The 25,301-nt window shown below is 50.8% G+C and overlaps 2 protein-coding genes across 3 annotated transcripts; both read left to right on the top strand.

Moving 5' to 3' along the window:
• Positions 1–1,238: 1,238 nt before the first annotated feature.
• LOC122393638 (DNA mismatch repair protein Msh2-like) lies at positions 1,239–19,584 on the top strand. Of its 2 annotated transcripts, XM_043389855.1 has the most exons (22): positions 1,239–1,259; positions 10,099–10,176; positions 10,621–10,670; positions 10,968–11,091; positions 11,249–11,400; positions 11,876–11,986; positions 12,209–12,370; positions 12,688–12,876; positions 13,126–13,242; positions 13,553–13,667; positions 13,985–14,132; positions 14,367–14,484; positions 14,780–14,882; positions 15,128–15,273; positions 15,518–15,689; positions 16,444–16,668; positions 16,872–16,987; positions 17,458–17,574; positions 17,931–18,022; positions 18,339–18,561; positions 18,787–18,867; positions 19,320–19,584. In XM_043389855.1, the coding sequence occupies exons 2-22, from the start codon at positions 10,143–10,145 to the stop codon at positions 19,488–19,490; spliced, it is 2,766 nt and encodes a 921-aa protein (XP_043245790.1). In that variant the 5' UTR covers positions 1,239–1,259; positions 10,099–10,142; the 3' UTR covers positions 19,491–19,584. The 2 variants fall into 2 exon arrangements, with proteins under 2 accessions (XP_043245790.1, XP_043245791.1); XM_043389856.1 differs by lacking the exon at positions 1,239–1,259 and having other exon boundaries at positions 10,101–10,176; positions 10,971–11,091; positions 19,320–19,560.
• Positions 19,585–21,314: 1,730 nt separating this feature from the next.
• On the top strand, positions 21,315–24,565 carry LOC122393636 (proline-rich receptor-like protein kinase PERK10). Its single transcript, XM_043389852.1, has 4 exons — positions 21,315–21,406; positions 22,982–23,118; positions 23,346–23,977; positions 24,043–24,565. The coding sequence occupies exons 2-4, from the start codon at positions 22,996–22,998 to the stop codon at positions 24,563–24,565; spliced, it is 1,278 nt and encodes a 425-aa protein (XP_043245787.1). The 5' UTR covers positions 21,315–21,406; positions 22,982–22,995.
• The last annotated feature ends 736 nt before the right edge of the window (positions 24,566–25,301 follow it).

Here is a 25,301-nt window from a genome sequence, read left to right as displayed (position 1 = left end):
AAAATTTCATTTTGCCATTTTACACAAATACTGATTGTTTAATATGCGATTCATGATACAAAAATAACATACAGTGTGATTTCCTCAAAACAGCTTTTACGTGATGGACAGTGCCTCTGTCTTTTTCCCATTCACAAGGCCAAAGGGACAATTTCTTAGTTTTGAGGTAACACTTTTTGCAAACCTACCACATTTTTCTACCTTTTTAAAGAAAAATCTCACCGTCATGGGCCTTTTTTCAACCGTAACGATACATTTGAAGTCAACAGTGTGCCCAAATGAATCAAAAAATTGATTCCATGCCCATATTTGGTCATGGCTCCTCCCACCAGAATCAAATTATTGATGCCTCCATATTTTGATTCCAAAAGTCTAGTTTGCCCAACTGATAAAGCTAGATCCTAAGATAACATACAGGTGGCCCAGGGAGGCATGGAAGTTGGAACAGGCCAAGCAAACAACAGGGAAGCATATGCACAAATAGATCAGTACAATTGGGTGTCCTTCAGGAAACCGCACTCAGTAATCAAAACCTGCAAAACACATACATGCATTGTCACCCCCAGGCCCCAATGGCATACCATGGAATTTGAGATTGAATATTCCACTTTATCATTACACTTACATGATGATGTTTAGCAAATCTCACACATTAGTAATGGATGGATAGAAATATAGGTTTGTAATCCACATTACAGTTAGTTGCTGAGTATTCCCACTTCCCACTTTTATTCTGGATGGATTAGGGCGCGTAGGTTGAGGGGTAGCCGTCCCACACTTCCAGCAAATATTTGGTAAATTCCCTAACCTAAGCACCACAAGGCATATAAAAGCACCACAGTACACTTGCAAGGTGTTCTATATACTCTGCTTGCAACCTTGCAACACACACCCGTCGGGCAACAACAAAATGTGACAAAAACAGCGCAGTCAAATGAAGTATATAGAAATTTACCGAATCCAGCTATAAATGACGTCACTGGCTTACGAATGTGATAGATACTTTTGTAACAAAATGATCTCATATTAGCAAAATTATATCTTTTTAGAGATAAAATTCATTTTTCAATTTACATTCTATAAGAAATGAAATTTTGTATGAACTTTTAGCAGCAAATGATTTTAAGTTGCAATTCAGAGGACAAGGCTTTGATGACGACACACTTTGCAAATAATACTATTTCTATTGGAGAATGCTAAAAGTTGTTTTTGGCGGTATGGGCGGTATGTTTTGATTTGTAAGTAGGTGCACGCGTGGGGTGGGTATTGAGTTGCGCTTAATTTTTGCTTCCTTATTGATAGTTGGTACCTACGACGTTGATCCGATATGCTCAAAAATATCACATGAAAATGTGCAATATGGATCTTTCATGGTGCAGTAAGGAAATTGCGGAATCTCACATCACCGGGGGCATGTGCCCCCCTTTGATTTTGGCATTTTAACATTACAATTTGAATAAGCCCTTAAGGCGTTGCATGGAAAGAATGGGACCAAAAGTCGGCAGTACCCCCCCTTAAAGGGACCCTCCCACCTTCAAAAAAGTTAATGAATTGGCATGAAAGTGATGTCGCTCGGTTCAGAAAGAGCAAAAACAAATATCTACCAAATTTCATCGAAAAATATTCACCGGTTTTCAAGATATTAGACTTTTACTTTTGTTTACTTTTTGGGATCTCCGCTGTTCCTAGCGACTTTATTTGAAAGTGCGGCATTTGTTGCGCGCAAAGCAGCATATACCACCGCGTGCTACAAAACGTTTTAGTCAAACATTTAACGGACGTTCGAAAGCCTGATGACGTCATCAGATTCCCGTAATGGTTAAGAGATAGGGACCACGCTGGTCCCACCCTGCAAGTAAATGGGAGAAATTTCTTGAACACCATAAAGCTGCGGGGGTTGCGACCAGGATAAATGGTGGTTTCTGAGCCTGGCCGCAAACTTGGCTATCTCAACTCAAAACTAATGTTAAGGTGGGAGGGTCCCTTTAATTGAAGGTGTTCCGCCGCTTCTGGAATCTCAGATGCCACCCCGGCGCCCTCTAAGCTGCCTGACCTCCGCCCTCGGCCTCTTGCTCTGCCCTGCACTTCAGAACTTTTCTTGTATTATATGTTGATGTCTGACCAGACTGTTAAGGCCTGGCTACACTTCACATTTTCATCACATGTTTTTTGTATGTTTTGTCAGTTTTGCAAGATATTGCTCCTGTGTCTTTTGTCATTGTGTTTCACGCAAAATTTACTTGATCTTGGTTTTCCATCGCAAGTGGAAATATTTAAATAGATTTACCATCAATATGATAGCTTTTAGCTGTGGATACCAGGTGGATAGAGTTATCACATTTGTTAAACTCTTAATGTGGTGCAAGGCTTAACCCGCGCCGTGCTGGTGGCCTGAGTTTTCCATGTTGTGCTGGGGGAGTTTCACAACCACGTCCAAGGGCGCACACAAGGGGAGGGGGCACATGGGCCTGTGACCCCCTTTCGAGTTGTGGGGCCCAACTCGAAGGATTAGGGGCCCAGTTGAGGCGGTCAAAGACCGCCTTAACTGGGCCCCTAATCTTTAGACCGCCTAAGACCGTGTAAAAATGAGCTGAAATAATGATTGAAGAGAGGGGGTATCTCGTACCCCAGCAGGCAAATGTGAGTCCATAAAATGCGCAGTAGTGCAGCCAGGGTGATCGTGGTGAAATTTCAATGGCCCTCAAAAGGCCTCAAAGGGCCCTCATATGGCCTCAACGGGCCCTCATATGACCTCAAAGGGCCCTCACGTGGCCTTAAAGGGCCCTCAGATGGTCTCAAAGGGCCCTCAGCTAATGTCAAACAGACCTCAGAAGGCCTTAAAGTCTGTCAAAGGGCCCTGTGCTGGCATCAGAGGGCCCCCCAGACCCCAGCTGATGTCAGAGGGCCCTAAGCTCTCGTCAAACGGCCCTCCGAATGCCTAAAAGGGTCCTTAGCTGGAGCCAGAGGGCCCCCAGCTGGTGTCAGAGCCCAGAGGGCCCTCGGCTGGCGCCAAATGGCCATCAGAAGGCCTCAAACAGTCCTCAGCTGGAGCCCAATGGTCCTCAGCTGGCGTCAACCGGCCCTCAAAAAGCCCCAAATGGCCCTTAGAAGGCCTCAAAGAGCCCTCAGATGGCCTCAAAGGGCCCTCAACTGGAGTCAAACGGACCTCAGAAGGCCTTAAAGGGCGTCAAAGGGGCCTGAGCTAGCTCAGGGCGTCAGAGGGCTCCCAGCTGATGTCAGAGGGCCCTGAGCTGGCGTCAAACTTAAAGGGCCCTTAGCTGGTATCAGAGGGCCCCCAGCTGGTCTCAGAGGGCCCTCGTTTGGCGTCTAATGGTCATCAGAAGGCCCCAAACGGTCCTCAGCTGGAGTCCAACGGTCCTCAGCTGGAGTCCAACAGACCTCAGCTGATGTCAAGAGGCCCTCAGAAGGCCTCAGAGGCCCCTCGGCTGCTCAAAGGGCCCTTAGAAGGCCTCAAAATGAGCTCAAGTGATGTTGAACGGCCCTCAAAAGGCTTGAAAGGGCCCCCAGCTGGTGGCAAAGGGCTCGCACCTGAAGTCAATAACGGCCTTGTCAAAAACTGACCTGAGAGCCCTTGCCGGCCCCTGGTTAACTGAGGGACTCCTGCAGTTACCGGATTGGCCCCCGTTTACAGAGGGGGCCCTGGTTATTTTAGGGGTCCCTGTTTACCCTGGCCCCTGATCAATTAAAAGCCCCTGGTCATCTAAGAGGCCCCTGATTACCTGAAGGGTCACTGATCACTTGGATTCAGTGGCATAGCCAGGGAGCGAGGAGGTACGTGCCCGTCCTCGGGTTTAGGGTTCCTTCGAACCCGAGGGGCCCTGCGGCGCCAATTGGTGACAGAGGGTCCGCGCTGGCCGCGCTTCGACTCGGAAGAACACCACAGGGCTTGTGAGAGCACGTTATGGGCTCCTATGTAGATACACTCATCTCCTTAAAGGCTTAATGCCGGTTTCTGAGACATTGCCGGCCCCTGAGGGCCCTAGTAACAGCCAATGAGGGATCAGCTGCAATGGCTCCACAGTCACACCCGTCTGTGATAGCCCCACGGCCCACACCAGTGTTTCTAAAAGCCCCCACAACGGCACCTGCAAGGCCCCTCACGCCACATCCAAGGGACCATACCAGCGCGTCGGCGATTCTCTCTGAGAGTCCCCACACCGGCGCCTCTGAGGGCCTCTTACCAGCCTTTGAGTGTCCTTGCTGGCCTATGAAGCGCCACTTTCCACGTTCAGGCCACTTTGCAGGGCCACACACATGCCAATGATGGCTCCACCACTGTCCCTAAGACCACAAAACGACGCCTGTGAGGACCCAACACCAGCGATCTGACGGCCTTTCAAGGCACCTCTGAGCTCGCCACACACCGGTGACTCTGAGGAGCTCGCTTGCTTCGCTTGCCTGAAAATAGCATGCACATTAGGACACTCTTCGGGCATAAATGATGTTTTACTTGCCAATTTTCCACATTTTCTCAGGGCAAAGACCGTTTTAAAGGGGCCGTCTGCCAGTGGGACCGGACCCATCGCAGTGTCCCAAAATTTGTCCATTTGGGTGGGAAACGACATCCAAATACAATTCATTTTCCACCCTCACCACCAATTTTTAAGAACAATTTTCCACTCCCAACCAAGAAAACCTAGAATTTTTACGTCGAAGAGGCATGGTTGTGTGTATGCTCCGTTTTACATCATACACTTTGCACCCTAGAATGAAAATCCATGTTATTGGTCCTTTCTCACCCTTTTTGAATCTAATCCAACCAGCAGTTCCCCACTCTTCCCCCCTTTTTGGTTGATAATTTTCCCCTCTCGACACCCAAGCCAAATCTCAAATTTGGGACACTGACCCATCGTGCCCCCCTCCCATCGAAAGGTCCTGGATACGTCCCTGCCTGGGCTGACCCCGGCCCCCGGGTGACTTGCGGGCCCGGGGTCAGGTGACCAGCAGGTGACCCCCTCTTGGGCGAAATTCTGGGTACTTGTCTCACGTACATCGTACATAGTGCTGTTGATTTGATTCATCGTTCATCGGTTAAACATTGAATGTAAGCTATAAGCTGGATCTCTGGTCTGTGATCTCACATTGTATCAGATATAATGACATTTCTTGTCGATGTGCCTAAGTAAATATGCGATTATACGTGAAAAAGGAGTGCTGCTCCCGTTCCTTCACATCCGGGAGAAACGGTGACCGAGCCCTGCTCCTAGCTAACCGGAGCCGGGCGGCCGGCCGGCAGTTGGTCACTGCCCGGGGTTAATTTCTGAGGGACTTGCAAAAATGCTTACTAATTGAATGTTTTTGGTAATAACTAAGATGATTAGGGATATGTACCGACTCTGAGTCGCATTTGAATAAAACATGCCAGCGTAAAAAAATCAACTATTTTGAAAATTAAGCTGATACCGAAATTCTTGTTTAACCATGCATTGACAAAAGCTCAAGCTTCAAGCCAACCGAAATATAACCCCGTAGACCGTTTTTGGGGGGGGGAGGGGGGCCTTCGGCATGGGAGGGGGTCGAGTTTGCAAGGCGTGCCTCTCCCATTCAAAAATCCTGTGTGCGCGCCTGCCCCCCTCTAACTCGGCCCCTGGGCTACGTAGCGACACACGGTAAGCGGCAATCTAAAGAGCGTAAAAAATGACTGAAACCTTTCGATCGTTTTTTAGGCCACGTCAAAGGTCAGGTGACCAGAGGTCATCAAATGTCAAATCTAGTCCATTTCAACATTTTTGGAAGCTGCCAACGGCCAACTCGGGAACCAATAGAGCTACAGCGCCACAGAAAGCGCATTCGATAGCCCTTTTACGGACTTTTCTGGTTATTGTTCTCAGATTTGACCTCAGGTCAACGGTTTAGCCTACAGAGGGCAAAGACTAGAATAACCATTTTCACGAAATATGTTTTTAGGTAATAGCTTTTGACTTAAGAGAGCCACGATATTAATGTTGCCAGCATCCTGTTTCTCTCGTCGAGATGAGTTGAATGAACTGTATATTGACTTTGAAAGGTCATTTTGAAAATGTGACCTCAGGTCAAGGTCATGACCTGACCGGAATGGGTCATGTTGCATATCAGTCGATCCGTATCGTTGAGCTGAACACATCTGACATGTTTTCATTGCTGTAACACGCCTCTAGCAAGAGTTATAGTAAAAAAAAAACTGCTGGTGACCTGTCACCTGGTGACCTGACCTTGAACGACCTGGGTCTGAACTTTTCACAACATGTGCGGAAAAGATAAATGAACAGATGTACCAAAAACGGCGGCGCTGCGTGCCGCCGTTTTTGAGATATTCGCAAAAAACCTTAGGGTAAAAACGCCCCCCCCCCCCCAGCACGGCGCCGGTTAACCCGCGCCCTAGTGGGGGGGGGGGGTTGGGCTATTTTTTGCCCCCACCCCTCCAGACTTTTCGATATATCTCCAATACCACTGCGCCGATTGTCACCAATGGGCGTCAAATGGCCCTCGTCGCCGAGGCGTCCACCACCATCATCATCCGATCGTCACCAAGCTTTCTGGACCCTCCCGGGCATAAATTTTAGCAATTCTAGACCACGTAGCGCAAAACAAAGACCACCGTTAGACTTCCCGTGACAAGCTGCATCGGATCGATACCCATTTTATGCCAAAAATACTAATTTTGAAATTTGCCTCTTTTGACTTGACATTGAAATGACATCCACCAGAAAGTAACCTAAACCGTTCCTGATGGTCGTCTAGCCAACACCATTGAGTTGGAAATGAGAAATTGGCCATAAACATGCATCGCATAGACTTAGCAACATTGGCTTCATGTGCTGACCCTTGGTGACCTGACCTGGTATCAGTGACCTCTGTTAGCAACATGTGTACTAGGCAACTGGCGCTCTATCGATGATTTTCGATAAAATACATTTTACTCGATGTTATAGCGCATTCCATAGAAGACCCGTGGACGGTGAAACATTTCAGCTTCGTCCTGACCTGTGATGTCATCAGTGACCCCGAGGTCCATGAAACTAGATTTACTTAGACCGGTTTGAGAGGACTATCGAACGCCATTTGAATTTTGCGAATCCGTCCAGTAGTTTGGGAGAAACGAGGGGGGCAAAAATAGCCCCCCCCCCACACACACACACCAGGCCTTGTTATAAACGGACCCCACCAGGGTGCCGGTTAACCCTCGCCGGACCTATTGGTTTTCTACATACGCTCCGGCCGAGGGGGGGGGGGGCGGGTACGACCCCCCCCTCGCCGTTTCGCCCCTGGTGGAGCTAGCGCGTCGCGGAAAAAACGAGCGTGTGCGCCGTTACGAGACGCAGAGATTGGTACCCGATTTTAAGGTCCTAGGTCAACCGGTGACCTCTGAGGTCAGGTCAAGTGCCCCAGGGTACGGTTCAGTTTTTGGTGAATAATTTCGCAAAAAACGGCCGCAGAGCCGCGATTTTGGCAGCATCGTGTTCGCCTCGCTCAGGCGCGTCGAATGATATACTTTTTGTCCGGGTCAGGTCAACTTGGGGTGTTGACCTCAGGTCAAGGTCAGGTCAGCACCCCCAGGTCACGAAGTTGGTCGACAGAGGTCATGGCGCATATCATTCGATTCGGCAGGTCTTCCTGAGTCCATTGGTGGCTTTCTCGACTCGCTAGCTCAATTTGCTCAAGAGTTATTGACGAAAAACTAATATGACCTTGATGACGTCATAAATGACGTCACGCAAGGTCAACATTGCAAAAGTGACGCATCTAACCTTGCAAGGAGTGCATCAAATCACGATTCTGTGTGCTTGAGATAGTTGGAGATCGTTCCCGGCGCCAGAATAGCAGTTTTCATTTTTCCCCATTGACTTATAATGGTGAGGTCACGAAAATGACCTGACCTCATATGACCTTTAGGAAAAATCCGAGATATACAAGTTGTGCGACTCATAATGGATACTAGATCCTGCAAGTTTCATTTCCCTGTGACATTTCCTCTGGCAGTGAGGGCGTTGCGAAGTTGCGACATCTGAAGACCGTGCAGAGGTTCACTTATGACGTCATAGGTCAGTGACCTGACCTGACCCAAAAATGCGGTTGGTGTCAAAAGATGCGGCTTGGATCAAAGGTCAGGTATGCCAAGTTTCAGCTCTCTATCGCCAGCGTGCTCGGAGCTATCGCGAAAAACCCTATGGGGGGGGCGGCACCCGCCCCCCCCCCTCGGCCGGCGAGGGTTAAAGCACGTGAAATCAAGCAAAATGCCAGACTGCAAAACGTAGCAGGCTTTAACGAGATTCCGGGTAATCGGGGCCTCTGCTAGCCTTACTCAGGCGTGCATTACAAATAGGTAGCAGGTGTGCAAGGCACATCCCAGGCGTGCACGCGTGCAATGACGAATCAGGGCGTATGTGCCTGGAGAGCTCCCACCCGAAGCTTGCTACAGGGTGTCCCAAAATTAATGTCACACCCTCCCACAACCTTGATGCTGCCTGCTACGGCGCAATTTCAATATAATTTCGCCGGTACTGGGTACTGGTTCCCAAACCATATTTGTTATATTCAAGTCACGTGACCTTCGAATGTTGTGACAGTGACCGGTCAAGGGGTGTACGGAGGTCATTTCCGGGACAGTACCCGGCGCGCGTACCAGGTGTCCAGGATGGCAAAGCAGCAGAGCAAATCGATTCGCAGCCGGGTAGTCGGCATGGTTGCCGGCGGCATGACCCACGGCCAGGTTGCCGGGGCACTGGGCGTGAGTCGCCGCGCGATTTGGTGCTGGTTGTCACGCGACCATCGGTACCTGAGGTTGTCTCTGAAGCTGAAGCCCATCAAGCCACGTCTCCAGTCGAAAACTCGTGCTTAACATGTCCAGGGCCATCTTTCAACAGGACGGCACCCAGCTCATCGAGCTAGAACCAGGCAGGAGTGATGTCGATGGCACTTCCCGGCATTCTGGGAGAAGGACAAATGGCCGGGGAGTAGCCCCGCCCCCGACCTGTCGCCGATAGAAAATCTGAAGGCGATCGTCCTGGAAGAGGTGAACAAAGTGGCGCTAGGAATATCCGAAGGCACGCTGACCAGAAAAATCCGATCTGCCTGGTCCAAGATCAGTTCACAGAAGCTGGACAAGCTGATGTCTGGCGTGCCGGACCGTATGCCTGCCTGTATCAGGGGAAGGTGGATACACATGTAAGAAAAGCGCAACTCTCAGTGCAATTATTTGCATGCAATGGACGCTGGAAAGGTGTGACATTATTTTTGGGACACCCTGTAATAAAACGAACGCGAAATGCGCGGACGGACGTCTACGCAACCACCACACATCTGGGAGAGCGCTTAGCGCTGTTCATTTTGATTACATGTGCGACTGCGAAGGTGACGGATCACTAGCGTGGTCATTGCCACAAGTTCCTGCGTTTTCACTGCGGCGGTCATGTACGGGAGACGGGCGGAGGAACCTCTGTCGGACGGTGGACCACGGTGCGGTCGGACCCCCTCCCAAGTCCCAAACGCTCGACCCTTGATCGAGCTAGAGCCTCGCGGAAAAAAACGAGCGTATTGTTCGTGACAAGAGGAAGCAAATGCTAAGTGATTTTGAGATCTTAGATCATTGGCTGAACTTTCGGGTCAGATCAATGACCTGTTTGTCAAGATAATCAGGACCTAGATTTTCTTGAAGTAAAGCAGTTGAAATCTTAAAATGGCACAAATAGTCTTATGTCTCTCATTCTCTCCAGTCTCATGTCGGTCGCTGTCTTGGTCGGTGTCGTTCGGGGCGAAGGGCACCAGGAGGCTGTGGAGTTTTGCATCTCCTCTGCTTCACCGTGATCTAAGGACCTTTGAAATGCTTACTGCATATGGCACCATGTGATAATTGTCCACTTGCAATGTTCGACACCTTATGTCTGTTTGTTATTTCGGTGTGGTTCAGCTCCGCGCCTGTCATTCTCACCTACTATAGGTATCCGAGTAGGATCTGGCAAAAGGTTTGATTGCAAACAAAAGCTGCAATGACCTCGCAGTCGGCGCGCCCCTAACCCCCAACAAACAAACAAAAGCTGCACTCATTTTGTATGTTTTTTTTTTAAGGATGTACACACTGAAAGTTTTCCTCTATTCCAGGCTTATCTGTTTTGGAATTTGTGAGCGCTCAAAAAGCAGGTGAAATGGAACTTCAACCCATTCAACAAGAAATAACAGGTAGCGTTAAAGACAAAAACCCTTGCGTAGAACTCGTAGTATGTGCTATAATTGTCAAAAATACTATAAGTGAGATGCTGCTTTTTCGAGTACGCTCCTTATCTCACTCGAGAGGCATACTCTATTTAGTCCACATAAGTAGTGTCATATAAGACTCATCTTTGATTAAGTTCTTCTTTCCAGAAACTATGAAAAATATTTTCAGGTATAGGTAATCCATTCCGAGGCAGCTTCTTTTTCTGTTGTTTTGGTTATTTAATGGCTTATCTTCTTCTGAATATTAATGTGACAATGTTCAAAACAACTTAGTATCATTGATTAGCGGTCGGCGGCTTGTAGTCTTGTCTTATACCGGTCATGCGTTGCGTTCAATGGACTGCTCCTCGATGCTTCCCGAATGCGGGTGTGTGCGTTTGTATTTTAATTCCTACTCAATATTTACAGATGTGTCTCAGGAAGGAGCGTTTCAGTCGTACTTCAACAAACTGCCGGAGGTAAGCATCGAAGTTGTGCACTTCTACGAACGAGGTGATGTTGGCTGTCACAGATATGTAGAATTTGGCATTAATGGGTGCAGTTTCTAGGCAAGTCCTAAGCTAAGATATTCTTTTTTTTTAATTTTAGAGCGTTTCTTGTCAACTGACAGCATAGCTCTTACCGAGACGTCGTGGTTTAACGTCGTTCGCGGCTCGTTTGAAGGCGTTTCTCTCTTTGCCGAGTTGTCTGAGAGTGCATGGTCGCTGCGGGCGCCTGACGGGCCGCCGCCGGTCTGTGCGCCGCTCTGTCCGCAGAAGCCGGCCACCACGATCCGCGTGTTTGACCGCGGCGCCTTCTACACGGTGCACGGCGCAGACGCCCAGGTGGCCGCCCAGCGCGTCTTCAAGACCACCTCGGTCATCCGCCAGTTCCGCGAGGGTCAGTTCCCAGTCTGCTCCCCAGGTGTTTTCTGCTGAGCGAACATTTCTGTAAAGGGTTTTCGATAGCGTCATAGTGCTGAAGCATCCGTATGACTGGTTTTCGTTTCCGTTTTTTTTTTAGCCCTACATCCTTTTACATCCCTACCGTGTTTCAGGCGAGAAAACACTGGATTACGTGACGCTGAGCAAGCTCAACTTTGAGAATTTCGTCAAGGAGCTGCTGCTGGTGCTGCGGTATCGAGTGGAGGTGTATGGCTGTGTGGGCGCCTCCAGCCGAAACAGCGCCGACTGGAGACTGGAGGCCCAGGTCAGAGCGGTCAGACGGGCCGCCCAGCGCGTCCCGGTCGGCCGGGCCACTGCCGGCCGCCAGCGCGTCCCGGTCCGCCGGCTGCCGGCACTGATCAGAGACTCGCCGGTGCTCTCCACTGAGCCCAGTGTGTGCTGCTGTCCTTCCCTTCCAACTGTAGACTTCCATACCGGGCGAGTTGGAACCGACGTATTTGATATCTCTATGTGTATGTCGAAGTGACGAATTCACACTGCTCTCAGATTCACCTCGACTCACCTCGCTCTATTTATCAACTACATCGGGCATTCGATCGGAAAGATTATGCTGTTTGCGAGTTTTGCGTGAGCAAAGTCAATTTAAAACGCGTAGTTTCCTTTCCAACTCAGATTCAAAAAGCCTTGCACGACTGTTTCGCTTCTCTGAGTTCTATGGTGGTCATCGGTAGCCATTCGGCTCGGTGGCCGTCCCTTACCTATCGCTCTTGACTCACCAGGCCTCGCCGGGGAACCTGGCCCAGTTTGAAGAGCTGCTGTTTGGCTCGTCTGGTGTGCAAGAGAGTGGCGGAGTGCTCGCGATCAAAACGACTCAACAGGATAACTCAACGGTCAGTGAACACTGGGCACTCCCTAGCCTGACAATATCACCATTCACCGGAGCACTTCATACCGGGAAACAATCCTTGACGTTCTGGATAGGGACTTGTAAAGTCTTTTCATCGACTCCAAACCGAGCAGCCTTTCAGTAATCGCTCGTCAGTGTTACCCCTTCTACTCCTGCCTGTAGACGTATGCGGCGTACTGTGACGCCTCTGGCCGTGCTCTGGCAGGTGGTGGGCGCCGCGTTCGGGGACGGCTGTGTGCGCCGCCTGCAGGTGGCCGAGTTCGCCGACAGCGGCTTCCTGCCCAACCTGGAGACGCTGGTCGTCCAGCTGGCGCCCACCGAGTGTCTGGTGGCCGCCGGCGACCCGGCCGCCAGCGCCATCGGCCAGGTAAGACGCCTGACGTGCATGAGCGACGCTCGTACCACTCAAGCAGTCAGGCATGAAAATATGTGGTAGAATACTCATCGGCATTGTCATTTTAGCGAACTAGCAGAATTACCAGTGCGACCATTAGCGCGAAAGAGATGTTTTTCCTGTGTAGCTATGACAAGCTGTTCTCAGTTGCATAATTCTTGACATTTGCTGGATTAGATCTTACCATCAATATAGTGAGACCTTTGTTTTCGAATAGAGTGCCGTCCGATCGCTGTCATCTGTCCGATATACGGAGCGACTCTCAGCCCATGTCCGGTGTCCCTCATCAGGTGATGCAGCGGGCCGGCGTGCTGGTCACCGAGGTGGCTCGCGGCGACTTCTCGGCTCCGGACGCACTCCGCGACCTGAGCCGTCTGCTGCGCTTCACGGGCGGCATGCAGCCGGACGCCTCACTGCTGCCGGAGGCGGGCCGAACCCACGCCATGGCCGCCACCGCAGCGCTCATCAAATACCTGCGGGTAAGGCCGGCGATAGCGCCATCCCCGATTATGTGAATTGCATCAAAGTCTTCAGCAAACTTCTGTGTCAGTGGAATGTGTTGTAAAGGACAAATCTGTCATCCAATAGCTTGCGTCCGTGGCCCTTCTGATTACAGCTCTGTTGGTGACAGTCTCTTGCAGCGTCTATGGTCCGTCTCAGGACAGATCTGTCGCTTCGTCTGTGGTCCGTGTGCTGACTGACCTCTGTTCTCTGTCTGTATTCCTCAGCTGATGTCCGACGAGGGCAGCATGTCGCAGTTCAGTCTCAGCACGTTTGACCTACGGCAGTACATGCGTCTGGACACAGCCGCTATCGAGGCGTTCAACCTGCTGCCGACCCCACAAGTGAGCACCTCAAAAACAGAGGCAGAGACGGACTTGATACACATAGAGACAAAGAGAGAGACAGACAGAGACAGAAATAAGCACAGACACCCTCGGACACACGCACGGCTGCATAAATGGACACACTCGTACTCGGTTGGGTGGAGAAGCGCTGGAGATATCGTATCGCTTACTCGATGTGTATCTCAGATTTAATGGTAATTGATGAGCATTCATATTGTGATCTAGGAATTGCGTCATCTGGACCTTCGAGTTTGCCTGAGTGCGAGATTTGTTTGTGTCTGATTGTGGGGTTTGCTTTCGCCGACAGGACAGCTCGCCAACCCACAGCCTGCTGGGCCTCCTGGACCAGTGCCGGACCTCGCAGGGCTCGCGTCTGCTGTCCCAGTGGATCAAACAGCCGCTGGTCGACCACCGGCAGATAGGTGGGTATCTACCGCCGCGGCCGGCGCGCCACGCTGGCTGAGCGACAAACGCCCAGTCAGCAGTATCCACAAGATGATTGGGTTTGAGGAGAAGGTTTTTACAAAAGACTTATTACATTTTTCACTATTAGTGTCTCTGATATTAGCAATATTTGAGCACATAACTTGTGATCCGTGTATGCCTTCACGGTCATATTTATGGCGTGTTTCCTCAGCAACAAAAATAGGTTATTGATATGGTAATTTGCAAGGATGGTGACGTGTGTTCATGCATGTTTGTAAATTGTATGCATTATTACCTGCTGCTTGTTTGCCAGAGGAGCGCCTGGACCTGGTGGAAATGTTCACCGAAGATACAGAGCTGCGGCAGGCTCTGCGGGACGACCACCTGCGCCGCTTGCCTGACCTGCAGCGACTCGTGCGTCGGCTGCAGCGCGGCAAGGCCGGACTGCAGGACTGCTGCAGGTAAATCCCTGACGCCTAGCGCAGGGAGGTCAGACTGGGTGTGTGTGTAGAGGAGCGGGAACCGGACGGTAGGCGGCCTCTGAAGGGAGTAGGATGTTCACGGTGCGTTGTGGACCAGCGTCTGATTGAATAATGGTGTGTGATCTGTCAAACTAATAACCGAAGGTTGGTTTGGTTTCTTTTGTCAGTAGTCCGGCTGGGACTGCCTTCAGTCCCACCGCTGATGTGTTTCAGGGTGTACCAGGCCGTGAGGAGTATGCCGGCGCTGCTGGAGCGACTCGAGGCGTACTGTGGGCCCCACGCAGCGGTGGTGAAGGCCACTTTTGTGGAGCCGCTGCGCACGACCCACCAGGTAAGTCCTCTGAGGATATAATTTTACCAGGCAATTCCGCGACTTAGGAGCAGCTAGTTAAGCAGATGCTGGATTATGTAGTGTAGCGGACTTTTCGCCGACCCCTTTCCCACAAAGAGGCTGTTTATCGGTAAATGCCACCCACAAGTAGGGAAAGGCTGCCTTCAGAAATGAATATCCCACATTTGTAGGCGCCACCTCCCTTCCGCCCTGTGCTGTGCCTGTGAACCTGTGGCCGCAATTGACCGATCTCGGGCGGCAATGTCTCACGGGCTGCCGGTCTGGGCCGCCGCAGGAGTTTGCCAAATTCGTGGAGATGGTGGAGACCACGGTGGACCTGGACAGGACCGACGACGGCGACTACGTCGTGCGCCCAGAGTTCGACGACGAGCTGCAGGGTAATAATGCAGGACATTTTGTCCGGAATGCACGATAGGTAATAATTCTCAGCTGACCATCAATCCGGAAATGACCAATCATCTGCGACTGCATTTGCATTGGTTGTACAACCTGACGATGTTTATCCCCCATTCGACGAAACTGCACGAGAGTGGCTTTGTCGTTGGGTCCCGAGTGGGAAACACAATCTCCGGTCTCAGGCAGCTGTATTCCAGGTTTTCAGATAGTTCCTTCTGTCGGACAGAGCTGCGTCAGAAGCTGAACGAGCTGGAGGTTCTGGTGGAGAAGCAGCTGCGCCGGGTCGCCGGGGATCTCGGCCTCGAGCCGCACAAAGGCATCAAGCTCGAGTCCACGCCGCAGACCGGATTCTTCTTCCGAGTCCTGAAGAAGGTGAGACTAATTAGAGCTGACTGACCGGCGACGGGTGCGGCGGTTTACCTGTCCTGATTTGGATGGGTATCCGTTGTCCGTTGGGTGTTTTATGCTCCCGCATGCCTTTGTGTGCATATGTTCCGGTGTGGCTGCCCTATGTATTTTTTCGTGTGTCATGATGTGTTTCCGTGTGTCCGTGTTCTACTTCGACTGCGGCTTTGTCCCTTTTTTCCCTCGTCAGAACCGGTGTAATTTTTTCCAGGATGAGAAATTGCTGCGAAACAACAAACTCTACCACACCGTCGAGACAAACAAGAACGGAGTCAAGTTTCGCTCGGGTCCGCTGGAGAACGCCAGTGATGAGTACCTCCGCGCGCGTGCGGCGTATGGGGAGCAGCAGCGCACCGTCATTCAGGAGATCGTCAAAATTGCCGGTGAGTGCGGTAGTTATAGCCTCCAGACTAATTCCTGAGGTCAGCAGCTTTCAATTTTGTTTCGAGCGTCTCTGGGTCAGGGTGTTTTGTAGTATAGTGCCGTCCAAAATCAAAACCCCGTACGTCGTGTTTTTTGAAAAATCTAAAATTTTCAGGGGAGCGGTTTTTGTGTTTGGGCTCCATGCATAGTCTGGGGACCATTAAGGTATCCAAAAACTACATCACCTTAACCACGTAGGTGATGTAAGTTATATGTGTCATTTTTATGCATTTGAAAATTTTTGAGAAAATTAAAAAAAAAATTGACTTGGTAAACTAGACTTTTGGATGCGTGTCAAAACCCCATACGTTCTCGAATGGCTAGCAAAAACCCGTATGTTTAAAAACAATGTGTGGCAAAAACCCACACGTTCTAACGTAGTGAGTTCTGCCCATTACCTATCACCGTATACGGATGCCAATAGGCCGGTGAAGCAGGCGAGTAACATCTACCTATGATGTACTACTGATACTATTAGCTAAATTGCCTTCTCCTTTTTAACTTCGCAAATCATCCCTCGTTTTCTAACAAGTGCTGATTTTCTGGGGCACGGCGGTGCTATCAGATATCGAGCTGCTGACTTGGGACGGTTTCATGCTCAGTCTCGCACACGACCTGTCCTCCACCCCGTCACGCTCTGGGCAGCACTGATCACGGTCGACCAGCTATCCTACCGCTCCGGTCCGTTGTCTGACCTGCCCCGGCCCGCCGCAGCGGGTTACACGGAGCCGATGTTGTCGCTGGGCTCTCTGACCGCCCAGCTGGACGTGCTGTCGGCGCTGGCGGTGGCCGGTCTCTCGGCTCCCACCCCGTACGTCCGGCCGCGCCTGGTGCCCGCCGACCAGCCGGCCGCCACGCGCTTCGTCCAGCTGCGCCACCCCTGCGTGGAGATGCAGGATGGCATCGCCTACATTCCAAACAACGTGGAGTTCGAAAGAGGTGAGAGGTGCTACGGTTGTTAAAATCTGCATACATGTGCTTGAATGCAACATGCTGTGGCTCGATCTTATTGATGAGTAATTAATATGTTACGTCCCCTGCCAATGCCGTTGAAATAAGATAACTCTTAAAAACCTTTCATGAAGTATGATACAAATCTATCGCATCACAATTAATCTACGACAATAATATTTATTCCACAGGCGTGTCGACCTTCAAGGTGATCACGGGTCCGAACATGGGCGGAAAGTCCACCTACATCCGCTCGGTGGCAGTGGCCGTGGTGATGGCCCAGATCGGCTCCTTCGTACCGTGCGAGGTGAGAGTTTACCTCACAGTCTGCCCACTCGCTGGGGCTTTGGTGATCTGGCTGGTGGGACGCTGTTTTATTGAGAAGGATGGAAACAGCTCCAAAATTATATTTTGGCTTGGGTGTCAAGGGGAATATTGACCTCCAAAACATGGATGAGAGTGGAAAATTAACGGTCAGGCAAGGCCCAAAAAGAGTGGGAAAGGCTCAAATTAAGTATACATTTCTATTACACTATAATTGGTAGGATGTAGTAGGTATGTAAAACGACCACCCACACAAATTTTTGTTTTTTGTTGGAATTGTGGGAGGAAAATGGTCTTGAAAAGTTTGAGTTGATAATGAAAAATGATTTTCATTTGGATGTCGTTTCCCGCCCAAATTGACAAAATTTGGAACACTGACTGTATATGTTGCTGACGGGCGAGGGCGAGGTCTGCACGGTGCTATGCTGGCTGAACCGTGACCTCTGCGAACAGGCTGCCCAGCTGCGGCCCGTGGACGCTCTGATGGCGCGAGTCGGCGCCGGTGACTGCCAGGCCAGGGGCGTCTCCACGTTCATGGCCGAGATGCTCGAGACGGCCGCTATCCTCAGGGTGAGACAGTGTGCCTCCACCAGGATAGACGTGCCGACGTGGTTCGGCTGACGGTTCGTGTGATATCGCACACGAAACTGAAGCTACTGGAGCTTATTGACGGAATTCGTGCCGTGATTACAGTCGTTTATCAGCTATTCTGGTGTGTTATGGTTACGTGCAGTGACCACGCTTGATGTTATGACGTCCCATGGCCACCCTGATGTGCTGTATCGTGTAGTAGTCATGAAGCTACTGATATGTCATGGCGATTGCAAGTGACCACCATGTTTTGTGATGACACTCAGCGACCATCCTGGTATGCTATGCTGGTGGCTATAATTGACCAGTGACCATTTGTTGTGCTGTGATCACAGGCAGCTACCAAGGACTCGTTGGTTGTGATCGATGAGCTGGGCCGCGGCACCTCGACCTATGACGGCTTCGGACTGGCTTGGGCCATCTCAGAGTGAGTACTCATGCACAACGGTGTTCTTTGATGCAATTTTAAATTGTTATTGTTTTCCGTTACGTCCCATTTTTATTCATTTTTTCAATAGTCGTCTAGGGCCAGTTAGGTGTTTTTGATCGGATCTCAGTGACGGCTGTCGCTGTCAAATTCATCGTACATAAATGCGTTGAAAACGTATTTTTAACGTACTCGACATTCTTATTTATGGTTAGTGGAACACGGTCAAGCCGTTCGTGTACTGGCGTCAAAATGAATGACATTTTGCCATAATTGGTCTGCCAGCATTCAAAACGATCGGCATGTGCGCCGACAGGTACATCGCTAACGAGTTGGGCGCCTACACGTTGTTCGCCACGCACTTCCACGAGCTGGCGGCGCTGGCCGAGCAGCTGCCGGCGGCCAGCAACCTGCACGTGACGGCGCTGACGAGCGGCGGCCGGCTCACCTTCCTGTACGACGTCCAGCCGGGAGTCTGCGACAAGAGCTTCGGCATCCACGTGGCCGAGCTGGCCCACTTCCCGGAGTCCGTCCTGCAGGTGAGCCTCATCGCTATCAGCCACTCTTGGTAGACGCCGCACATTTTCTTTCATTCATGCATCAAAGTATACATAAACACATTGACGCGTCGCTCTCAAAGCTGCCTTCAACAGAGGTGCGAGTACAGGGTTTCTTCGATCAGCTTTCACCTTTCCGTGCCCTACTTCTGTTAAATCTATGGTTCTAAACGTATAGTATACTGATTGGGTGGTGTGCTGCTGCAGGAGTCGCGGCGTCGAGCGGCCGAGCTGGAGGACTGCTACTGTGACCGACCGACAAAGTTCTCCCGCACCGAGTCCAGCCAGGTAAAGGCCGCGCTTTCCCGAGACATTGGGATTTAAAGCTGCGATATGTCTGCGATATTGTCTCCTTAGAAGCTTCACAACTATATCGTGCTGTTCTATTAAATGTTTCCCGTTAAAATTTAAATGTTTGAAGGAGGTACTCTGACCTTAATTTCGGTAGCACGTAGATGGCCGTCTAAATCTCCTTACCTGCATAGGCGGCGGACCGGGGAGGGCACCGGGGCACCGTGCCCCCGTTTGATTTTGGCATTTTAACATTAGCCCTATGGGCGTTGCATGGAAAGAATGGGACCAAAAGTCGGCAGTGCCCCCCCCCCCCCCTTAATTGAAGGTGTTCGGCCGCTACTGCTTACCTGCGAAACAGTCAAAACACCAGCACAATGCGTTTATCTGGTGTGCAGATGTTAAGCTTCTGTATATGCCGGCGGTGCTGACTCCCCTCTGTCGCGCAGACGGAGACGGGGGACGCGATCGACTCCTTCCTGGCCAAGTACGACGCGCTGGCCGCTGACGACCTGGAGCCGGAACAGCGCCAGAAGGCGGTCGCGCGACTCATGGACGAGCTGCGGGGCGTTCAGGACCCGTTCGTGACACACGTCCTCCAGCGGCTCGACGCCCAATGAGCCGACGTGTTCGAGAAGTTCGTCTGTGAAATCACCGATGCCATCACTTCGAATGCCTTGCTGCCATACGTTATAACATAGATTGTTTTTTTAATCTGGCGTTTTGTGATGGTAATGGTAGTATGAATAATTCGGGAGATAACGTTTTCTCGTCAACTTTTCATGCAGATTTCTTTCAAATCGCGTTACGATCCCATGTAGGATAGCTCAAAGCAGTCAGGATGCAGCTAGCAAGTACCGTTATGCGATGCTAGTCAGGCTGGTGGTGATGATTTTGCTGTGGAGCTTTTAGGGTAAACTAGCACCCCAGTCCACCAGATGCTGATGTTGATTTATCGCATCAGTACGGTGTAGGAATAGAGGTCTGACAGGCTGCGGAAGCTCGTTATGACCCAGTCCATCATCTTGGTAGGTGTGCTGCTTCTCAGTCCCTGTGGCTGAAACCGGCACGTCTACGTGGCCGTTTTGGCAGTTCGTCGAGAAGCATTATGGCTCGAGCGGAAATTTGTCTGAGAAAGTACCCGCCTCTAACTAGTCCTGGATGGACCCGTTCAGGCGAGCTCGCCCGAAGTTCAGCCACTTCTGTCGCTGTGCTCCTGTCATGTTTCGGCTGTGTGCTCAGTTTCAGAATCAGCTGTAGCCAAATACCGGTGCACTTTTGACAAGGAGATGGGATGCTGCTTTGCAATAAGTTTTCGCCATGCTTCCTTGTTGGCTGGTGCGTGCCAACTTAGCGCAGAATCCGTCGTGGTGATTTTGCCACTCCTGTGATCTTACTTCCTCTATCTGCCTTTGTGCTTTTCCGGCTTTTTTTCTCCAGCGGGCAGCGCAGAAGGTTCTTGGTCCATATCCCGAGCTGCTTGGTGACCTGAATCTGGGCCAGGTCACCGCTAACTATGCCCAAAGCTCGATAAAGCGTCGATAAGCCATGTTCGTTCGCTATAGATAATGCGATTTGCGTGCGTCTTGAGTATCTCCAGGAAAATGTTTTCGTACGCCACGCTTGATCCAGGGTCAGCTCACCGTGACATGACCGGCCATTACACAGCGGTGCCCATAGCCCACGGGCCGGTTCGAGATGGCGCACTACTCGCACTAGGAAGCTAGTTAGACTAGGCGGCCAAGTGCCAACTTGAAGGTAGTGACTAGTGACACTAACCGGTATTTTACAGCAATCGGCTAGTGGCTCAGCGTGAACCGAAATCGCCGTGACGCTTGAAATCATGTGTCACTAGGACCTTAGTGCGCCAACGCGAAACGACAGCATGTTCTGGTAAGGTTCAGATGTTAGTCGGCGGCCCTGGTCGGCGGTGCATGACCCGCACGGAGGGAGTCATCAAGTTACGGACACATTGCCACGAATGTTGTGCCTGTTTTGAGGGTCTTGGATGTGTCTATGTCTTACACGACTGTAGGCAGCTGTCGCCAGCCCCATAAATTAATTTTGATGGGCTGGAAGTGGTAAATATTGGGATAAATGAGATGATATGAGATTCGTATAATATTCTGACGGAGGTTATCTGCTGCCATTGTGACAGCGGCCTCGACCAGCCTCGATCTTTTGTTTGATCTTTTATCATGTTAGGGCCCTTAAGAGTCTATTGCGACGATTTCTGGAACAAAGAACTTTTCCTAAGATTTGGGAAGCATTGGGAACATATGGGAAGCATTTAGCTGCGTCCGGATGCCTGAGGGTTTTTAAATATCAAGCTGCTGCCAAATTGACGAACGTAGGCTTTTATATTGCCTGCGACGAAATATGGCGCACCGTTCGTCAATTACAAATGGTAATGTGCGTAATACACACAAGCCGTTAGGATGGATCTTTGTTGAATATTTTTGCACAAGTTACTAATTTTCAAGTGATTTCGACCCCGAATCGTGGTTTACTACAGTACTGTTGCAGGGCTTGCTGGGTAAGTACATCTCGATTTTGGCGCCCTTGGGAATTGGGATTGAATTTCGGTTTTACTTCGCGCTAATCCGTACCTATGACAAAAGATGCTAAGTTTTTAGATATTCTTCAACAGACAACAGTACCGTCATTGTTTCATATGTTATGTGTGATCTGGCAGGTTGAAATGATAACATTACTAGAGTTTGAGACCAGACAACATTATTCTGTAGTCATTTTGCTTTGGCTTGAGTCATTGGCCCAGGGTTCAGTGGAGATAGGTAGGTAAGCTAGGAAAATTTAGGAAAAACTGAAATACTAGGAAAATAGGAAAGCTGGTCAGGTTTGTTATAGTTAACATGTCACAAGCTGCAATCAACTCCGGCAAGTGCCGTTGCAAGTGTACTACAGTATCTTTGAAATATTTTGATAATTGGGACTGCCGACCAGCTTAAATCAAGTTCAAACAAAAGGTGAATAGGTAGGTACCCCAAGACAACTGTGGAAAGGGTCTTTTCTTGACTATTTGAAAAGAAGTGTATCATTTGTGCATTCTTTTATGATGCATGCTCTACTATAAATAAGTGATGTTCACTTCACAGTAATTTAGTGTTGAGAATATGTGTGAAGAATTTTGACATGAAAGGTAGCTCAAGATCCTATAGCAGAAATAATCATTTTACAACTCACTTTTGGCTGCACAAACTTTGATTTAAATAGTTTTATCCCATCCTCTGAGCTGATGCATGTACATAAATCACGATACCCTTCCTAGGCTCGCCTACCAGTTCTGACACTGAAGTTGTTGGAACAAGTACCTAGGCATTGATGCTGCTGTCTTTGATGTCAGAGACTGAAGCCCTCAGTACCTAGTTCAATATTTATGTGCTATGTGCTGCATTATTCTGCCCTCACTCTATTATCCTAGCAGGAAGTAAGTTAATCAAATAATGTTGATGATAAGTCAGCCAGGGTCTGAAGGGGAAATGTCTGACTTAGCTAAAAGTTAACACATATATTTACCAATGCAGAACATTTTTGTATAAAATGGATTCTTACCTAGGTACCTAATATCTGTGTTATGAACCAGATTAAACCATAAGCCAACATAATGCTAATTGATAAGATGAGTAATGAAAAAGTCTTTTCCAGTTACCTTTTTTTTTGTTATTTAAGATGAGTTTTAGATTTAAAAAAAACTTTACCCTGATGGATAGCAACACATTTCCATAGAATATTGGCAATACTGGGCATTGGGATCTTCAGTAGCTTTATGTGTGTGTGTTTTTTATTGTAATAAAGTATTGTCATCTACATTCTTCAAGAGTGAGTCATAACCCATAACTCAGAAGGACTTCAACTCTCCTTGCTGGGCTATTATAGATTGGCATAAGAATTTCATAACATTTTGTGTTTCCCTAACTGCTGTTTGATGACTCTTGCAGACTTTGCTTCAGCTTTTCTGAAATATGCTGGGGAAGATCGAGAAAATACAGCAGAACATTGGGATATGTTCAGTGCCCTTGCCTGCTGTAACTGAAGTGTATCATCACAGTATCATATGGCATCTTTTGACTTGTCTTTATGTGTCGCGCAGACGGCGCGCCTGCTATGTCCGGTGATGCGCCCCTGCGCTACGGATCGCCCCTCAGCTGGCCGCTGGTCCCGCCGCTCGCCGACGACGATGAAGATAGCGTCGAGCTGCCATCCACTGTAGACGTCAAAGCCATCTGGGTCAGTGACAAAAATGCAGTGTACTCATGTCTAAACGAATCTACGTGGCTTGGGAAGGTTGAGGTTATACGACGTGAATGAGACTATTCAGTGCTCACATTTTGATAACTTCTCGATCCTCTTGAAGGGATTGCTCGTCCACCCCATGCTGTGTAATAGCTTGCGATGTTCGATAAATTGGATACTGTAATTTGTGAAAGTAATGCTAGGCTTGTGTGTTTCCACAGGACCTGCCGCAGCCAGGTGATGGGACTCCGCGCGCGGCTCAGTCTGCCTCGGTGTCGTCTACCCCGTCCCCGCCCGGCTCTCCGCCGTCGGCCTCGCTGCAGACGCCGCCGACCCGGCCGCCGCCGCTGCTAGCTCAGTCTCCGCGGGCGCTGTCGTTCTCCCCAGATTTGTCTCCGAAGCCATCGGCGTCTCTGAGGCACCCGTCACCACCGTCGATATACTCGCCACCACATAACACAACACCAACACCATTAGCAAAACCAACCGCCATATCACCTACTCCACACTTATCAAAACAGACACTTGCACCCTCGTCATCGCTACATGCACCAGCACACCCATCATCATCACCTTCAACTGCAAAATCTCCCACAGCACAGCCAGCACCAGTGACAGTACCACAACCAACGCGTCCGAAAGCACCGTCACGGACGTCACTCGCTACACCAAGATCAACATCATCACCGCCACCGTCACCCTCATCGACTTCACACACGCTTCTGTTAGCGTCATCGCCGCCATCGCCACGGCCTCCGACGCCGCCGCAGCCGTCATCGCCAGCGGCGCCGTCACGGCAGAGACGACACCGCGACCGGCGGCCGGCGCGACCGCTGCGTCCACAGCCGGCGACGCCGCCGCCAGCGTCAGCGATAGCGACCAGAACACAGCTGGGCTCACCATCGCTGTCACCACTAGCGTCACTGTCACCACCGCACTCACCTCCCCCGCCATCACCACCAGCACCAACAGCCTCGCGATCACAATCATTACAACCACAGCCACATCCGCGACCGCCACTGCGACCGCCAGCATCGGCGGCAGCCACGACAGTAGCATCGCCTCCGAAAACCAAAGCAACAATATCATCCCCACCTCCGCTACCCATATCAGCATCACACACAACAAAAACTACTGTGCCATCGACGTCGCCTCGTTCACCGCATTCGATTCTGAGACGATCGACGTCTCAAACGAAACCAACAACGGCTGCACCACTGCCAACTTCACCGCCGCCGAAGCCGCCCGACGGGCAACGGGCGCCTCCGCTTTCACCGCCGTCATTGCGGTCGTCGCGGCGACGGTCGCCTCTGCCGACCTCCTCGCCTCCATCTGCGCCTGGGAGCGTCTCGACTCTTTCCGCCGCATCGCCTCCTCGTGGACTTCTTCAGCCTTCGGAGACGGTGGAGGCGCATCAGTCGCCGGCGGCACCTCCCAGTAGACACCTTCACTCATCCTCGGATGGTGACGAGTCCGATATTGATTCAGATAGCTGGTCATCGGGTTCCGGCGGCCGCGACTCGGACTCGGAGAGCTGCGGCTGGTCGGACGTGGCTGAGAGTGTGGCTGGGGACGGCGCGGCGCCGGTGGCTCAGCCGCCGCGCGCTGCTGACACCCGGCAGTCCCCGGCGCCGGACGGCCAGCGCCCCGGGTCGGCGCTGGACGGCCACCCGGTGCCGGCGGCCGTGCGGCGGCGGCCGGCCTCCCCGGACTCGAGCTGCGGAGCGCCGGTGTCGAGAGACTGGCGGCCCGCCGAGCCTCCACCGACCGGCGAGCGGCGCGCGGGCTGCCGGCCGCGGCACCGGCCGCAGTCGGCGGCCTCGCCGGCCCGCGGCGCCCGCTGGCCGTCCGGCGCCGCCAGCCCAACCCCAGAGGTCGGCAGCCTCGGCCTGCAGCGTCCGACCGGCGCCACCAGCTCCCCGAAAACCGGCAGTGCGTCCGTCCAGAGCCCTCAGCGCCGGCCTGCCAAGGCATTAAACAATTCTTCTGCAGTTCTATCGCCAACTCCTAAGGCAAGTCCATCACTGAGCACTTAATTATTTATCGACTATATTGTGGTAACTTATAAAAAGGTTCTTCAGGTTTTTGTGCTAGCTATATTATTCTGCACATACCACTCGATTTAACTATAACCTGTTAATCTGACCGGACATTCTGTTGCAAAAGAACTCTCCAGC

This window comes from Amphibalanus amphitrite, unplaced genomic scaffold (assembly GCF_019059575.1).
Source record: "Amphibalanus amphitrite isolate SeventyFive unplaced genomic scaffold, NRLGWU_Aamphi_draft 000546F_arrow, whole genome shotgun sequence".
Classification (NCBI taxonomy): domain Eukaryota; kingdom Metazoa; phylum Arthropoda; class Thecostraca; order Balanomorpha; family Balanidae; genus Amphibalanus; species Amphibalanus amphitrite.
This window is presented reverse-complemented; position numbering and strand designations above follow the sequence as displayed.